Source organism: Lithobates pipiens, unplaced genomic scaffold (genome assembly GCF_037356315.1).
Source record: "Lithobates pipiens isolate NorthernLeopardFrog02 unplaced genomic scaffold, aLitPip1_a1.2 Scaffold_8, whole genome shotgun sequence".
Lineage (NCBI taxonomy): Eukaryota > Metazoa > Chordata > Amphibia > Anura > Ranidae > Lithobates > Lithobates pipiens.
Genome location: NW_027507903.1, coordinates 411771698 through 411790033, shown reverse-complemented (window position 1 = coordinate 411790033; position 18336 = coordinate 411771698). Strand labels below are relative to the sequence as shown.

The following is an 18336-nucleotide window of genomic DNA, read 5'->3' as shown; positions in this document are numbered from 1 at the left end:
CCTCATAGAAGGTTAATAGATTGGTTTGGCAAGAACGATTCTTCATGAATCCATGCTGATTACTGCCAATGATACCGTTCCCATTAATAAAATCGTGTATATAGTCCCTTATCACCCCCTCCAAGAGTTTACATATTATTGTTAGGCTAACTGGTCTGCATTTCCCAGGGATGTATTTTGAGCCCTTTTAAAATATTGGTGATACATTGGCTTTTCTCCATTCAGCTGGTACCATTCCAGTCAGTAGACTGTCAGTAAAAATTAGGAACAATGGTCTGGCAATTACATGACTGAGTTCCCCAAGTACCCTCGGGTGCAAGCCGTCTGGTCCTGGTGATTTATTAATGTTAAGTTTCCCAAGTCTAATTTTAATTCTGTCCTCTGTTAACCATGGAGGTGCTTCCTGTGATGTGCCATGAGGATAAACACTGCAGTTTTGGTTACTGAAGCCCCCCGATTCCCTCGTGAAGACTGAGGAGAAGAATAAATTCATTACCTTTGCCATATCCCCATCCTCTTTATGGAGCCAATATGGTCTGTCCTCCCTTTTTTTCCTGTTTACATACTTAGAGTTTCTTGGGATTTTTTTTGCTCTCCTCCACTATGTGTCTTTCATATTCTATCTTATCCATCCTTACTGCACCCTTATATTTCTTGTTGCATTCTTTATAAAGTCTGAATGCTGATAATGATCCCTCAACCTTGTATTTTTTTTGAAGGCCCACTCCTTTGCTTTTATATCCATTTTACATTGGAGTTAAGCCACCCAGGACTTTTGTTCGCTCTTTTAAATGTATTACCCAATGGGATGCATTGGCTAATGCCATCATTTAACCACTTGCCGCCTGCCATATAGCAAAATGATGGTGGCAAAGCAGTTTCAATATTCTGACCAGACATCATATGATGTCTTCAGGACCGCATCGCGGTGATCGTTGTTGCAGTGTGTCAGTCTGAGAAGCCACAACTCCAATCTAGTTAGAGTCTTTGATGGGGACTCTTTACCACATGATCAGCCATGTCCAATCATGGCTGATCACGATGTAAACAGGAAGAGCTGGTGATCAGCCTTTCCTCACTTGCGTCTGTCAGACGCGAGTAGAGAAAAGCCGATCGGCTGCTCCTCTGACAGGGGGTGTCTGTGCTGATCGATTATCAGTGCAGCCCCCCCAAGGGTGCCCACACTGGACCACCAGGGATGCCCACCACCAGGAATGTCAATGGGCATCACTGGTAGGCATTGTTTGGCACTGATTGACATCCATCATTACCATACATTACAGTACATCCATGCCGCCCATCAGTGCCACATATTAGTACCGATCATTGCCACCTCATCGGTGCCCATCAGTGCAGCCCCATCAGTGAAGGAGAAAACGTACTTATTTACAAAGTTTTGTAACTGAAACAAAAAAAATCTTTTTTTTTTTATTTTTGGTCTTTTTTTTTTCGTTTAGCAGAAAATAAAAATGCCAGAGCTGATCAAGTGCAACCAAAAAAAAGCTCTATTTGTGGGAACAAAATGATAAAAATTTAGTTTGGGTACAGTATAGCATGGCCACGCAATTGTCATTCAAAGTGCAATATCGCTGAAAATTTGTCTGGGCAGGAAGGTGTATAAATGCCCTGTATTGAAGTGGTTAATATGCTCTTAAAGCAAGCCCATTCTTATAGCAAAAGGAGTGCTTGTAGGTCATTAATGAGGACCAATCCCAGTACGATATCCTCCGGTTGCTCCCTCCTATGGTAGGCTAGACAAGGGCAAAATTGTGCAATATATGGAAAAGAAACTGCTCATAGAATAAAATCCGCATGACTTACTGTGAAACGGCAGCAGAAAAAATAAAAAACTCATGTGAATATTAAACTGTCAATGTGACAACTGGACGTCAAAACCAAAACATCAGCCCTGCTCCTGTGAGAGACCTGGAAGGTGCTTAAAGCATAGCGTGTGTTCCACTCTCTGGGCCGGTAGTGACGTATGGGAGAATCATCTTGACCCGTTTTGTCATCAATGTGCGATGTTATCAAAAGCAGGGCCACACTATATGCACTTTAAATTATCACTATATGTTTTTAATGAATTGTATCACCTGATTATTCACATTGGGCTTTGGTTCATACAGTCCTCCATATATGCACTTTATATGTTTACATTCACTGTTGTGTCATTTATTTGTCACATCCAATAGGATATAGATATCCATGTAATATAGATAAGGTACAAGTCACGGATACGGAGTATCACATTGGGATCTAGTATGTATTTTTAGGTGGAGCAGGCGCTGTTTATTTACCAATTTTTAACCTGCCCTTCAGTGGGGACAGTATTGACAGCAGCGGCTTAAAATATATTGCCACATATTACCTAGGCACTAGTGTGTTACATTACCATAGTATATCTTAAAGTGGAGGGCCACCCTGAAAAAAAAAAAATATTAAAAATTACAAAAAAATGCCTGTTGCTAGGCACATAATCCTAATCTTCCTCTTCCTCCTCCGCGGAGATCTTCTTTCTTCTCTCCTCGTCGCGCTGTGTTCTGGGAACTGTGTGTTCCAGAACACAGCGTGTCCCATTCACAAAGCGCTGTGCGACTCGCGCATGCGCAGTAGGACACGGGCAGTGAAGCCGTAAGGAGGAATGGCGGCCGAGGGACGGGTCGGCCTCGTGTGGCCGACATCGTGGGCACCCTGGACAGGTAAGTGTGCTTATTAAGTCAGCAGCTGCAGTGTTTGCAGCTGCTGACTTTTAAATGTATTTATTTTTTTAAATGGCCCTCCTCTTTAACTACATTTACTCCCTTCACATCAGAATAAATTATATTTATATTTTTTTTTTTCACAAGATGTCTAAAGTGACTGCATGTGCATTTGCTGTTTGTTGCAGGATTTTGACATTGCAGGACAGTATGACCCCATGATTCCTGATGCTGAATGTCTGAAAATTGTTCATGAAATTCTCAGTGAACTGGAATTGGGAGAGTTCAGTATCAAGGTATTACATCAAATCTATTTTAAACCTGTCATCAATTTTTCTTTTCTCTTGTTAAAGGATTTTATTGAGTTTACAAGAGCAAATATAACTGAGATCTTAATGAAACAAAAGTACAAAGGGACCGAAGCTCATCAAAGCATAGGCTGGTCTGTATGCAGAGCGAACAATGAGTAACACAATTCGATCTCTTAAGTTAATGCAAGTCTGTGAGAGAGCACAGGCATGGTCTGGTCGTTCGGCAAGCCCGAAAGAGGATGCTTTAGGGAGACATTGGATAAAGGCTGTGTCCTGTGCGACAACGAGAGCTTCAAAACCATTGGGGGGAGGGAAGAAAAGTTCGAGAAAAGGGGGGAGAAAGAGGAGGAACAGTTCACAAGGTTGACCTGAGAGTCTTTGCGATGTGTAGTAGGAACAGCTTAATTATTAAAAATAAAAAGTATCTGCGCTTAGGAGAAAAGAACTGCAACCTCCATAATATGAACACCACTAGGTGGAGTTCAGGAAAAAAATATATAACTCTAGGAAGGTAAAAATGGGGCTGTTTAAAGAGGAAGTAAACCCCGATGAGTTTACTTCCTCTTTCATCCCCTGCAAAGGCAAAGCATAATAGACTACTATGCATCGCATAGTAGCCCATTATGTGTCACTTACCTGACACAGGAGCCAGCGAAGTCACCGCTGTCCCCTCTAGTCCGCCGCATCCATCTTCAAGGTGGGTCTCGCAGCTCTGCCGCTGTCATTCGGCGAAGCCGCGATGATGTCACTCCTGCGCGGCATCTTCGTTATCGAGGATGCCACGCTCAGTGCGTCTGCGCGCCGCTGTCTACGGCGCATGCGCCATAGACAGCGGTGCCCGTCTTCGGGCAAATATCTCCTAAACCATATAGGAGATATTTCTTGGACCTACAGGTAAGCCTAATCTAGGCTTACCTGTAGGTCAAAGTGGTTTGTAAGGGTTTACAACCACTTTAAATGTGACTGGTGTGTGTCATGTATGCAAGTGCGTGTGCAGCAGGGAAAATATGAGTAAAATCAATAATAACTAAACGTGAACAAGTGCATACACAAATAAAAATATACAGCACTTTCTATAAAGTGCAATGTGCATATAAATAAATGGTAAGAAATATCAAAAAAAGTTAATTATAAAAGGTGACCAATAGTGCACCATAAACCATAAAACATGTCTCATACAGTCCCAAAAACCCAGACGGAAAATTAAAAAAACTTAAAAAAATTAATAATATATTATGAATAAATCCTAAACGGTAAAAACATAGTCAAACGATTAAACTCTAGGTACAGGTAGAGCAGGCTCAGACGAATATCCCACTAAAGGGTGCACTATAGTGCTACGACTCTCTCCCCCTAAGTATGAAAACTCGCCCCCTTCTGGGAACCACAGTAGACAGGCATCTGAACAAATCCCCCCTCTATCCAATTTTGGGACACCCGGACTTTACAGCGGGCCTCCAATCTACGGAATTTGTTGACTTGAGGAATGCAGGTTCTGACCATGCAGCTAAATTTGTGGTGATGGGCCGCTGGCCTACCTTAATGGAGATAACTGAAGGGGTAGGCGCGTTCCGACGAAATTTCTGGAAAGCGGTGCAGTTGCACCACTTCCTTCACTCGATCCCTGGCCCTCAAGACTTCACTCGCCAACTGACATTCTTTGAAGAGTTTTGCGTAGGCATTGAGCCTGTGGCAAAAACCCTCTCCACTATATATACATTACTTAACTCACCCCACACTCAACCACGCCTAATTGGCCTAGAAAAGTGGGAGAAAGATCTCAACTGAACGTTCAACACACAAAAGCAGAAGATTATCCGCTGTGCTGTTAAAACATCCATATGTACTAGAATACAAGAGACAAACTATAAAGTTCTTTCAAGATGGTACCTTACTCCCTCAATACTTCACAAATGTTTCCCCGATGCTTCGGATCGATGTTGGCGCTGTGGAGAGGAGGAAGGTACAATGCTTCACTTTTTCTGGGCCTGCTCCAAACTTAAGAATTTCTGGAGAGCAGTCAGGCGTATCACTCAGAAATTTACGGAATATGTAATTCCAGATGATGCTGCCTTCTTCCTCCTACACCTGTCAACAATTCCCCTTAAAAAGTACAAAAAGTCGCTAGTGCATCACCTTCTCAATGCAGCGAAGACATGTATTCCGTTTCGCTGGAAACAACAATGCCCGCCGACGGTGACTGATTGGCTACGCAAGGTAGAGGAAATTAAGAAATTCGAGGACTTGATTCTCACTGCGCAACATAAAAGTGAGCAATTCTCTGCTACCTGGGCTATTTGGAACACCTATATATACTCAGATGAGGGAACTTCCCTCTTAGGGCCGTAATGGCCTTTTATCTGCTACAATTCGTTACACTTGGGGTCGTCCGCCTAGGATAACCTTTGCCCTGGCTGCTGTTGCCCCCCCCCCCCCCTCTATCTGTATCTTTTTATCCCTCTCCCCCTTCCCCTGAAGAAAATTTGGAAATTGGAAGGGAGGCTCCCACCTGTGGCCAGGAGTAGATATGACGGGGTAGTACATGGCCCTATACGTTTTATGCCTGGCCATGTGATACTATCTGTACTATTGTTATGATGAACATGAGCTTTGTACATAATTTTGCATTGACTGTATTGTCGGGATTTCTCCCTTGATTGGCGTTTACTAAATATTTATATTTGAAAAAAAAAAATAGTCCGTGCAAAAATAATAAAAAAATATTAAGACAGTCTGCTAGTGATCCATGCAAAAACCATCAGAAAAAAGGTGACTCTTCAGTGCTCCCCTCCTTCATAAACTTCCCCCTCTTATGTTTGCGCTCACCAGAGTGCCTTACCCCTGCAGGGGTAACAGGCGTAACAACTGTATCCAAATTATGGCGTCCACCTCACCACAATCTCCATCTGATCTGGATGGCTGTAGACTCTTGGACCCTGTCCTCCTCCTTAAGGGTGACTTAAGAATCCTTTTGCAATTTGATCTTTTCTTGCATGTTTATAACTAGAGGTGGACCGATATATCGGCCAATATTTGTCATTTTTTAATTAATCGTCATCGGCCGATTGTGCTGATAAATTATATGTTCAGTGCGACTTACAAAAGACTTCTGTAATAGAAGTCAGTGTAAGTTGCCTGAAGTTTATCAGTGAAGTGACTTTTCTCCTCTCTGGGCAGTCTGCCAAGAAAAGATCAAAGAGATGCAATGTTTCTTCTTCAATGGACTGAACTCCCTGTGTAGAGTTTAACCATTTTAAAGACTAAATCTTTTCTGACACTTGTTGCTTACAAGTAAAAATCCAGTATTTTCTCCTAGAAAATCACTTAGAACCCCTAAAAAGTATATATATTTTTTTAGCAGAGACCCTAGGGAATAAAATAGCGGTTGTTGCAATATTTTATGTGACGCTGTATTTGCGACAGAGGTCTTTCAAACGCAAGTAAAGTTAGCCATTTTTTTTTTTTTTCGTCCAAAAGTTTTGAGTACCTGTTTTTGTGTATTTAATATATAGTTGTGTGTGTGTGTTTTTTTCATTTTTTATTTTTTTTTATTTAAATTATACATACAAGTGAACTGATTGGAGGTTTGTTTTGTTTAATAAATGTTTGAATGTAAGACATGTTCTGTATCACTTATTACTGAAAGCTGCTTTCACACTGGAGCGGGCAGGCGTTGACGGTAAAACTCTGCTAGTTTTAGCGGCACTTTACTGTCATTTTAGTGGCGCTATTCGGCTGCTAGCGGGGCACTTATAACCTAGCTAGTGGCCGAGGAAGGGGTTAAATGCGCTTGTGAAGCGCTGCTGCCAAATCGCATTGCATGCGCTTCGGCAGCGGTGCCTATTCATTTCAATGGGCAGGAGTGGTGGAGGAGTGGTTTACACCGCTCCAAAGATGCTTGCAGGATTTTTTTTTTTTTTTAAACGTCCTGCCAGTGCATCGCCTCAGTGTGAAAGCACTCATGCTTTCACACAGACTGCAGGGGAGCCATTTTGAAGGCAATTTACAGGCACTATTTTTAGCCCAAAAGCACCTGAAAAACACCCCAGTGTGAAAGGTGTCTAACTTAGATTTTATGAGATGAAGGGGGAAAAAAAATAAAAATCGGCCTAACATATCGGCCCAGAAAAAACGACATCATATATCGGCCATCGGCCGCCGCGATTTCTAAATATCGGCATCGGCCAGAGAAAAACCCATATCGGTCAACCTCTATTTATAACAATAGGCAATATACAGTTCTTTGTGCTCATCTCTAATGGGTATACTGGTTATACCCATTAGAGATGAGGACAAAGAACTGTATATTGTCTATTGTGTCGTCAAAGGTCGGCGGTATAGACCTGTCATCTTTTTTAACAGATGTCCTCTTTACTTGGGACATTTGCAAAATATCAAATTTCACAGCCAAAATACTATATTATACAGTTTGTATCCTTCCATTTTGCATACAAGGAGCATTGATTTTAGAAGCTGGTGATGCACTTAAGACCATGGACTGTAACTGTGACTTTTTTTCAGTTTGTATTTTTATTATGTCATTACAGGTGAATGACAGAAGGATTTTGGATGGCATGTTTGCCGTTTGCGGTGTACCAGACAGTAAGTTCCGTACAATCTGCTCCTCAGTGGACAAACTGGATAAGGTAAATGTTTTCAGAATGTGTTGTGATGGGGCTAGGCCCTGCCACTGTATGAATGTGTGCATTGTTTGAGATGTTTTGCTTGCCTAATAGATGAGGCTGACCATAGAAAGAAAGGCAATGGGACACCAGGCAGCAAATAAAAACAACCTTAATTTAAATAAATAACAAGCAGACACGTGTTGGATTATAAAAGGCCGCAACTGTTTTATTATTGGTTTCAAACAAATAGATTTACAATCAACCAGAGCAGATATAAGCTTTAAGCAAGCCTAGCCGCTACGACTCAGGCTGCATATAATAAATTCCCAAAAGACAGGAGGTCTCAAGACCACCTGTCCACAGCACCCTGAACCGCAGCCAATTCAACACATGAATTTAAGTCTGCATTAAAAATGTCTAAACCAATATCAGATAAATTAACCTTGTCCTTTCTGTATAAACCTGCGATACCTCCCTCTAACTCCATATGCCTGAAAAATAACACCTAAACCTGAAAGAAGCTTGGAAACAGCCTTATTTAACCCGCTCCCTGATTTTTTCCAAGGGGAGCAACAATGAAGGGTAAAGCCACTCCAACCTCTGCACTATCTCGGAAAAGAACAAAACTGTGTGGGGAAAGGTCAATTGAATCCTTTAAAAATCGTCTCTGATACTGAAAATAATGTCTAATGTTTTTCTTTTACCAATATAATTTACCCAAAGATGTAAAATCAATACATCTGGTGGGGGAAATTGAAGAAGAAGATGGGATAATTCCCCTTGTAAATCGGACCATAACATCCCTCTCCTCCCACTCCAAAAAACCCTAAACTGTCTTGGCTCCAAACCAATGTTCTCAGTGTTACTTCTTTTCTTAGCTTTAAGATTTGCCCAATAAACAAAGGAATGTCCAACAATCCATATAATATGAAATTTACCTGAAAGGAATCAAAAAGGAAAATTAGGACGAATGTATAACACGTATCTATCAGATTTATATCTACCAATTTTTTTTTTTTTTTTTTTTTTAATTATGTTGCCATTTAACCCTGGTCTTGCAGCTTCAGTGGCTGCACCGATTCGGAAGGAATGAGATGTGAGGTTGGAGTTTTGTAAATTCAAAACTTTCAAACATTTATTAAAAACACAAATGAATTGATATTTAGAAAGAGGTGAACCAAACTTGTGTATGAAAAAATTGGAACCCACTGGAGGTCTAATAAGAAAGAATTTGTTCACTAATCTTACCGGACAAATGGTAGGTTTATTGCAGACATCGAAATGGATCCAATTGCCCCTTCCCATTTGGTCAGTTTTAGACCTATTAATAAATATCTTTAACCACTTGAGACCCGCGCTATAGCCGAATGACGGCTACAGCACGGAGCTCTTTTTCCGGGACTATGTCTATTGACGTAGTCCCGTGCACGAGCGGCCTGCGCGCCCCCTGAGGGGCGCGCGCGGGGCGCTCTGATCGGCGAGTCTACGAGACTCGCCTGATCACCGATTCGTGCAAGGGGTCGATCCCGACCCCTTATCACGTGATCAGCTATCAGCCAATGACAGCTGATCATGTGATATAACGGAGCCGGTAATCGGCTATTATTCCTCCTCGCGCTGATAGCGCGAGGAGAAAAAAAAAAAGCCGATCACCGGCGGCCGTGATCGGGACATCAGGCCCGATCACAGCCAGCCCTGCCAGTGCCCACCTGCCCCCTGCTTTGCCTGCCTGAATAAAAAATGTGTCCCCCCTGTCAGTGCCACCCAGCAGTGCCCACAGTGCCACCCAGCAGTGCCCACAGTCTGCCTCAACAAAGGTGCGGCACCCCAGTGCCACATATCCGTGCCCAGCAGTGCCACCTATCAGAGCCACCTATCAGTGCCCATCAGTCCCATCTATCAGTGGTACCTATCAGTGCCCCTTAGTGCCACCCATCCGTGCCATCTTATCTGTGCCCGTCTTTGCCCATCAGTGCCACCTTATCTGTGCCCATCGGTGCCGCCTTAACTATGCCTATCAGTGCCCACCAGTGCAGCCTATCAGTGCCGCCTCATCAGCGCACTTCACTGAAGGAAAAAAATGACCTGTTTGCAAAATTTTATAACAAACTATTAAACATGATTTTTTTTTTTTTTTTGCATCTTTTTTTTTGTTTAGCAAAAAATAAAACTCCGAGCTGTGATTAAATACCACCAAAAGAAAGCTCTATTTGTGGGAAAAAAAATGATAAAAATTTCATTTGGGTACAGTGTTGTATGCCCGCGCAATTGTCATTCAAAGTGCATCAGCGCTGAAAGCTGAAAATTGGTCTGGGACTGAGGGGGGTTTAAGTGCCCAGTAAGCAAGTGGTTAAAGAGCTATTAGAAATAACATCCGAAGCGCGAATATCAATCAGTTCTGATATCCTAAGGGCAGCAAAAAATATAACAGGAAAACCGCCTGAAAAAGTGTAGACTCAAAAGATGAAAAAGAAACTCGATCAGTCACTGAACACAGATTATCCAGGATATCTGGAGTAATAGGTTTACGAGGATGAGCTTTAAAAAATTTTTTTTAAATCTTATAACCTTTCAAGGCTTGTTTAACTGAAAAGTATTGTAAACAAGGAGGTAAATTATTAAGAAAAAAGGAAATTCCAGACAAAGTCTTTTGTACATACGACCAAGAAAATCGTTTAGCAAATAAAGATTCCAGAAATAGTAAAACTAAACCTTCAGAGAAAGAACCTGCCGGTTCTTGGATCGAATTTAAAAAAGTCAGCCATAATAACCAGGCCGATTGATATCCAGCCCAGGTCGAAGGTGCTAGAGAATTAATGATAAAGGGATATATGGGCCTTAAATCAGGTCCCATAAAGTGTGTGGACATGACATTCCTACTCGGTCCGCCTCCGGAAATAACTGGAGAAAACGATCCATCTGTAGACATAAGGAATCCACCAATTCATTGTCCTACCCAGCCACGTGAATAGCTTTCAACCAAATGTTGAAGCTTAGACATTTGAAAATCATGTGATGCAGAAGGACAATGACAGATGGAGACTTTGACGTTAAACAGTTGATGGCATACATAACGCCTTTATTATCTGTTCTTACCAAAATACGTTTGTTCCTGAAAAAAGTTCCCCAAATTTCAAAGGCAACTATAATAGGAAATAATTCTAAAAGAACTATATTTTTCAAAGAATCTTTTGCTGGCCAAACAGGATTCCATTTTTCCGCGCACCAATGGGTTCTCAAAATTGCAGAAAAACCCAAAGATCCAGTGGAATCTGTAAACAGAAAAAATTTTGTTATCTAAAATTAACTCTTCCTGCCACAGAGCCCTACTATTAAAGTGAACTAGAAACTGAAGCCAAACGAAAAGGTCTTCTCTCATATATAAAAGGAGATTTAAAACCAGAAATGGAAAAATAAAGTCTTCTAGAAAAGACCTTACCAACTGGCATAATTCTTGACGCAAAAGAAAGACCTAGGAGTGACTTTCTCTTAAACACTTTCTTTTTGCAAATTATAATCAACAATAAAGTCCTAAGTTTATCTATCTTTTCTTTAGGAAGACGATAATTTTTGACGAAAAGCTTTGTCATAATTATACCAAGCATTACCACCGAAATTCCTGAACGCCTCAATAATAACATCCAAATGCTGGAAAAGACCAGCTCTTTTTTCAGGGAATTTTTTTCACATAAACGCCTGCAACCAATTATTAAAAGATTTAGAAACGGTTTTTCGTCTATCCTCATCTTCTTTCTTTAGTAAAGACAAAATTACAATAAAATCTCTGCGTCAAATTTTTTCTTTAACTAAGCTAGATAAATGAAAGCCCAGCGGCGTTACTTCACACGTAATAGACTCGTTTAAACAAGTTTCAGGCAAGTTCTGTAAATTTAGCAGACTGATAAGCAGAAATACATCTGATAAGCAGAAATACATGTATTTGGTATAGCTTGAGATGTTTGGGTGCAATCTGCAGCAGCAACACCATTAGATAGCGTCCAAACTCCAATAGCTGAAATGTCATTAGGAGGCACAGAACAATTGGGCATATCCTGAGAATGACCATTACTAGACTGTAAATCCTTAGCCACTTTGGATAAAAGATCAGCTGTATTAGCTAATACATTAACAATTGAGAATGCACCCATACCTGTAGATTGGGAATGAGAATCAGGGGTAGATAATGCAGCAGACCTGTTTATAACAGTTCCTGCTTCGCTCACTGACAGCATCATTCATTGCCAGGCCGCCCCCTGATATGCCTTCATTCATACCTGAGGATCTTCCTCTCGTCAGACTGATGGCTCTGCCCATGGACCCTCCTCTGTCCCCACCTCCAGATGCTCCTCCCGCCGACACTGTTGCTGCCGCCGCCCTATTGCTAGGCATGCCTCTGGCTCCGCCTCCCACTGATCTCCGCTCTGGAGGACGACGCCCAGCTCTGCTCGATGATGCCTGACGAGGCGGAGAGGGGGAGTGAACTCGCAGAATGCGCCTCTTCGGAGCTGCGCTCCTATGTGGGCAGGGCTGGCGCCTCCTCCTTCTATGGGCCGGAACTTCCTCCATGACCTCTTGTTGTTTTTCCCCCGGATGCGACACGGACTGCCAGCCGGCTACTTCTTTGCTATGCAGCTCCTCTTTGGCCGCCGTTCCCAATGCGGCTGTTGTAGCTCCCACCAGAGCCTCTTGACACGTCGGCCGAGGTAGGTCAAGGCACTGGCGAATCCAGGCCTCCCTGCCTTCCTCTAGCCCGCCCAATCAGCCGCCGCATCAGACTCATCTTCTGGCTTCAGAAGACTCTGTTTGTTCAATGGAGATAACTCCTAGAACACCACAGCTCCTGTCTTAGGCGAATGAGCCTGATGCGGTGGGCGGATGAGCTTTTATAGCTGGATTAAACTGGCTCAAAATTGAATTTACCAGGCTCCACACAAGATCTGGGAGAGGTCACCTGTACCCCTCTCCCAGGACATGTGACAGCCACCAGGCTCCCCCTGAAAGCCACACGCCTCCCAGGGGGAACCTGGAACTGCCCACACCTGCCGCTCTCCCATGAAGAAAAGGGGAATTGAAACTGTCATCCCCCTTTTCCTATAATTCTCTCCCAGGGTTTGATAGGTGGTAAGATCTGCGTTTTTTTTTTTTTTTTTTTTTTTTTTTTTTTTTTTTTAGGGTGGATAGGATGTGAATTTTCTTTTCTGTGTTAAAGCGGTTGTTTTGCCCGCTTGGTGATTTTTACCCACAGGTAAGCCTATCTCCTAAACCTGCACGGTTTAGGAAATATTGACCCTGAATGCAGCTGCTGATGTCAGTGGCGCATGCGCTCTGCAGGTCTGGCATCTGCTGCGGTAACTTGCCAGAATGGGGGGCTCCCGCCGCATGCATGAGAGTGACGTCATCGCGGCTCCGGCCACTCACATCGCCGGACCCAGAAATCCTGGAAGAAATGCAGAGAGAACATGTCGGCTTTCTCAGCGCTGACCAGGCGTGCTGTGGGAGCTTCGTTCTAAGGTAAGTATTTCATAATGTGCTAATATGCGATATATACTAGTACATTATGCTATTGTCTTGCAGGTGTTTTTTTTTTTTGTTTTTTGGGGGGGGGGGGGGTTTGTCTGCGGTTTAAAAAAAAAAAAAAAAACGATCTGTCAGATTGTCAGCATGATAAAAAAATTTAAAAAAATGTACAAATCTAGTTATGTACAATTCATGTTATCCACTCAGGCTCAGTTCAGAGCCGCTGTACTAACTAAGCAATATTAGTACAGCAAATGCAGTTAATGGCTGAGATCAGGAGCCTTTAACAGAAGATTCTGGGCCCCCTCATGTGAATTAGTATGGGGTAGTCCTTTAACCCCCCCCCCAAAAAAAAAACTGTGTAGTGTAAGAAAAACAGGAGGCAGTTTTTGACAAGTCCTTTATTAAAATTGAATAATGTCCCCCCAACCCCCGCCACCCTGTGGTAGCTCCAACATCCATCATGATGGGCGCCACTGACCCCATCAAAAAAACAGTCTTCCCCCATCGAAGGCTCAGTTTTTGGCAGCTGCAGTGTCTGACCGTTCTGATATAATTTATGGGGCATGACATCACCCAGAGACCCCACCCCCTTGTGACGTCACAGACCCATCATGCCTGGGGTGTTGATGTAGAAAGGGGCAGATTCTTCAGGCCCCATAGTTATGTAACAACTGTCAGACACCAGAGCTGCCAAAATGGTGGGAGCCTTCGTGGGGGAAAGGGACTTTTTTTTTTTTGATCAGGTCATCGTGATTGACGTTGGCGCTGCCACGGGGGAAATTATTCATTTTTAATAATGGACTTGTCAAAAACTGCCTCTTGTTTTTCTTACACTACACAGTTTTTTTTTTTTTTTTTGGTTGGTTTTTTTGGGGGGGGGGGGGGGTTTAAATGAGATGGGGAACAATTTGTTTTTTGTTTTAGGTTTTTTGATGTGGGGTTACAGCATTTGTTTTTTACTTTGAGATCTGTCACTAAAGAGAAGACTGTGTATATGTACTGTCCATGCTACTTTTTTTTTTTAATTTGAATTAACATACAATTTTTCAAGACAAGCTTTTAGTGTATCTCCTTTTCTTCAAGGTCCTAATCCAATCAAGAAAGATTATCTACCAAGTGTCTGAATTTTTCAGTTGAAGATATAGAGCAAGACAGTTAGTTTTGTCAGCTTTATGTGACTTTGAGTTGGTCTTTATCAGATGTAGACTTGGGTCATGACATTTATTGCTGTGAGCTCAGAGACATTCCATAATGTTTGACCTGTGGGTCACTTGGCATCTTTTAACTCAATGGCCATCACATTTAAGGCTTAAAAGATTGTTAAAGGTGAAAGTTCAGTAAAACTCCCCTTTTCAAACCATAGATTTTCTGGGTGTCTGTAGAATTTGGATGGCAATTCTGATTTTATCTCATAATCAATGTATACTAAATGTTAATAACAAATGCCGGTATTCACACTTAAAATTTGGTGAACACTGAAAAATAAATATGTAAACAACTCATATTTCATTAGTTTAGTGTTATAAAACATTGCTCTTGCCATTGTCTGTTTGCAGAGACGCCTAATGCATGTATGGATTTAATGCACTTTATCTACATTTTCCACACTTATTGTGTGTCATTTTTATATATTTTTTTTTTCCCTTCTGGTTGATGTCTGTCTCCTGAGATCCCGTTCTCACTGCCTTTTGCGTGCAAGCAGTGCTATCAGTTCAGTTAGCTTTATTTTAAGTGCCCATAGTGACACTTCATTTGTCACTCCGCACAGCAGTGCGTTGCTTTGCTGTGTGGTGACATGTAGTGCCTACCTGTGTGCTGTGCTAAAATGTTGCATGTCTGCATTTTACTGCAGCTCACAGCACCAAACCTCTGGGCTTGTTTTCTATATGCCCAAGCAGCGACATGCGTTCATCCAGTACAGATAAACACCAGTCATTGCACTTTGGTCCTTTTAATATGTGGGTTCCCTGACAGTAATAGGGCTCACAAGTGAACAGGGTGCTGGGCATGTTCTGTCTTCACAGGAAAAGTCAGAATCAGCTCAGTTTAAAATTGCTCAGTTTTGTGGCCGATTATCACAAAACTTATTTTTTTGGGGGGTTTATTTGCAGTATTTTTATGATTAGGACTGCATCAGATTTGTTAGAGGATGTCACTCGTAGCAAGACTCGCTGTACTACTTTTTTTTTTTTTTTTTGCAGACTCCATGGGAAGAGGTGAAGAATGAAATGGTGGGGGAGAAGGGCCTTGCTCCAGAAGCTGCTGACTTGATTGGTGAATACGTCCAAAATAACGGTGAGCAACAGCGGTACCGAATAATATTCTTGTACACTATTTAAAGGACCATTAGAAAAAAATACAGAATATGACCTTCTAAAAACAATATTTGGCTTTATTACTTTGTCACTGATCTGGAAAAAGCAGGAAGGATGTCAAAAGTAATGGCTTTAGTGATCACTGTGCTGCAGCTATTAGCTACAACATTACTACCACCCAGGGGCGGACTGACCATTTGGCTGCTCGGGTCACTAGGGGGCCCCATGAGAGGCTGCATATGTCCTATAGGAACAGTCTGAATAATGTGTCCCGGTTTTTGGACAGGCACATTATTCAGACAGGAATATGGCTAAATTGGGGACTGGTAGAAGGGTGAAAAGTGCCCATGCTTGCAGAGGAGGAGGCAGGACGAGCAGGCAGAACTGCCGATGAGAGGACTGAAGGACAAGGAGGCGCCAGCACCCCCCCCTCTCACTAACCCCTCCACCCCCTCGCGCATCCCTCCCCCCTCGCGCATCCCTCCCCCCTCGCGCATCCCTCCCCCCACGCAACCCTTCCCCCCCCACGCAACCCTTCCCCCCCCACGCAACCCTCCCCCCCACGCAACCCTTCCCCCCCCCACGCAACCCTTCCCCCCCCACGCAACCCTTCCCCCCCCACGCAACCCTTCCCCCCCCACGCAACCCTTCCCCCCCCACGCAACCCTTCCCCCCCACGCAACCCCTTCCCCCCCACGCAACCCTTCCCCCCACGCAACCCTTCCCCCCCACGCAACCCTTCCCCCCCCCCCCACGCAACCCCCCCCCCCACGCAACCCCCCCCCCACGCAACCCTTCCCCCCCCCCACGCAACCCTTCCCCCCCCCCCACGCAACCCTTCCCCCCCCCCCACGCAACCCTTCCACGCAACCCTTCCCCCCCCCCCCCGCAACCCTTCCCCCCCCCCCGCACCCTTCCCCCCCCACGCAACCCTTCCCCCCCCCCCCACGCAACCCTTCCCCCCCCCCCCGCAACCCTTCCCCCCCCCCCCCCCGCAACCCTTCCCCCCCACGCACCCTTCCCCCCCACGCAACCCTTCCCCCCCCGCAACCCTTCCCCCCACGCAACCCTTCCCCCCCACGCAACCCTTCCCCCCCCCCCCCCACGCAACCCTTCCCCCCCCCCCCCCCACGCAACCCTTCCCCCCCCCCCCCCATGCAACCCCTTCCCCCCCCCCCCCACGCAACCCTTCCCCCCCCCACGCAACCCTTCCCCCCCCCCCCCCACGCAACCCTTCCCCCCACGCAACCCTTCCCCCCACGCAACCCTCTCCCCCCACGCACCCTCTTCCCCCCCCCACGCAACCTCTTCCCCCCCCACGCAACCCTCTTCCCCCCCCCCCACGCAACCCTCTTCCCCCCCCCCCACGCAACCCTCTTCCCCCCCCCACGCAACCCTCTCCCCCCCCCCACGCCAACCCTCTCTCCCCCCCCCCCACGCAACCCTCTTCCCCCCCCCACCCGCAACCCTCTCCACCCCCACGCAACCCTCCCCCCCCCCCCACCCGCAACCCTCTCCACCCCCCACGCAACCTCCCCCCCCCCCCCCACGCAACCCTCTCCCCCCCCCACGCAACCCTTCCCCCCCCACGCAACCCTCTCCCCCCCCACGCAACCCTCTCCCCCCCCACTCAACCCTTTCCCCCCACGCAACCCTTCCCCCCCCACGCAACCCTTTCCCCCCCCACGCACCCCCCCCACGCAACCCCCCCCCCCCCACGCAACCCTTCCCCCCCCCACGCAACCCTTCCCCCCCCACGCAACCCTTCCCCCCCACTCAACCCTTCTTCCCCCCACCCCACTCAACCCTTCTTCCTTCCCCCCCCCCATGCAATCCTTCTTACTTCCCCCCCCCCCCACGCAACCCTTCTTCCTTCCCCCCCCCCCCACGCAACCCTTCTTCCTTCCCCCCCTCGCAAACCCTTCTTCCCCCCCCCTCACGCAACCCTTCTATCCCCCCCTCACCCAAACCCTTCTATCCCCTGTCTCCCCCACCCCCCCTTACTCGTCCCTCTCCCCCCACCCCACCTCCTTTTATACCTCTCCCACCCCCCCCCTTTATACCTCTCTCCCACCCCCCCCCCTTTATACCTCTCTCCCACCCCCCCCCTTTTATCCCTCTCTCATATACCTCTCTCTCTCTCCCCTCCCATCTTCCCTCTCTCGCTCTCACCTCTCACCCCTCCCCCCTCGCTCTCACCCCTCCCATCCCCGCCCCCATCAGAAACCATGAAATCAGGCCGAGACAGAAGTACAGTTAAATCACACTTGTTTAATAATAAAGTAAAAAGAACAAACATAGTCAAAACATAGCCAAAGTTCAGTAACCGGAACGGATAGTCAGCCAAGCCAGAAGACGGGGATCAAAGTATGGAACAGCAAGCAGGATCTGGAGCCAGAAGGGATGTCAGCAAAACAAGTCTTGAACAGGATCGCAGGAGATAGTTTTTGTGATGCTGACCAAGGCGAAAGCAGAGATCCTCTGGGACTGGACTGACTAGCAGGATATCGTCAACAGCTGAGTAACTGTGGAGAGATAGGAGCTGGCAATTAGCCGACAGCTGAGCAGCCAGCTCAGAGAAGGAAGGGCTGAGCCAACCATGACACCCCCTCACCACTCCCCTCCTATCCCCACTCCCCTCCCTATCCCCTCGCTCACCCTCCCCCTCGCTCTGTCTCGCCCCCCCCTCGCCTGTCTCGCCCCCCCCTCGCTCTGTCTCGCCCCCCCCCCTCGCTCTGTCTCGCCCCCCCCCCTCGCTCTGTCTCGCCCCCCCCCCTCGCTCTGTCTCGCCCCCCCCCTCGCTCTGTCTCGCCCCCCTCGCTCTGTCTCGCCCCCCGCTCTGTCTCGCCACCCCCCCTCGCTCTGT

General features: G+C 45.8%; 1 protein-coding gene across 1 annotated transcript in view; it reads left to right on the top strand.

Moving 5' to 3' along the window:
* HARS1 (histidyl-tRNA synthetase 1) overlaps positions 1 to 18336 on the top strand; it is a gene marked incomplete in the record, with an annotated part of 58612 nt that overhangs the window by 23770 nt on the left and 16506 nt on the right. The window contains 3 exon segments of the mRNA XM_077474145.1: positions 2888 to 2995; positions 7558 to 7656; positions 15357 to 15450. Coding sequence (XP_077330271.1) covers positions 2888 to 2995; positions 7558 to 7656; positions 15357 to 15450 — 301 coding nt within the window.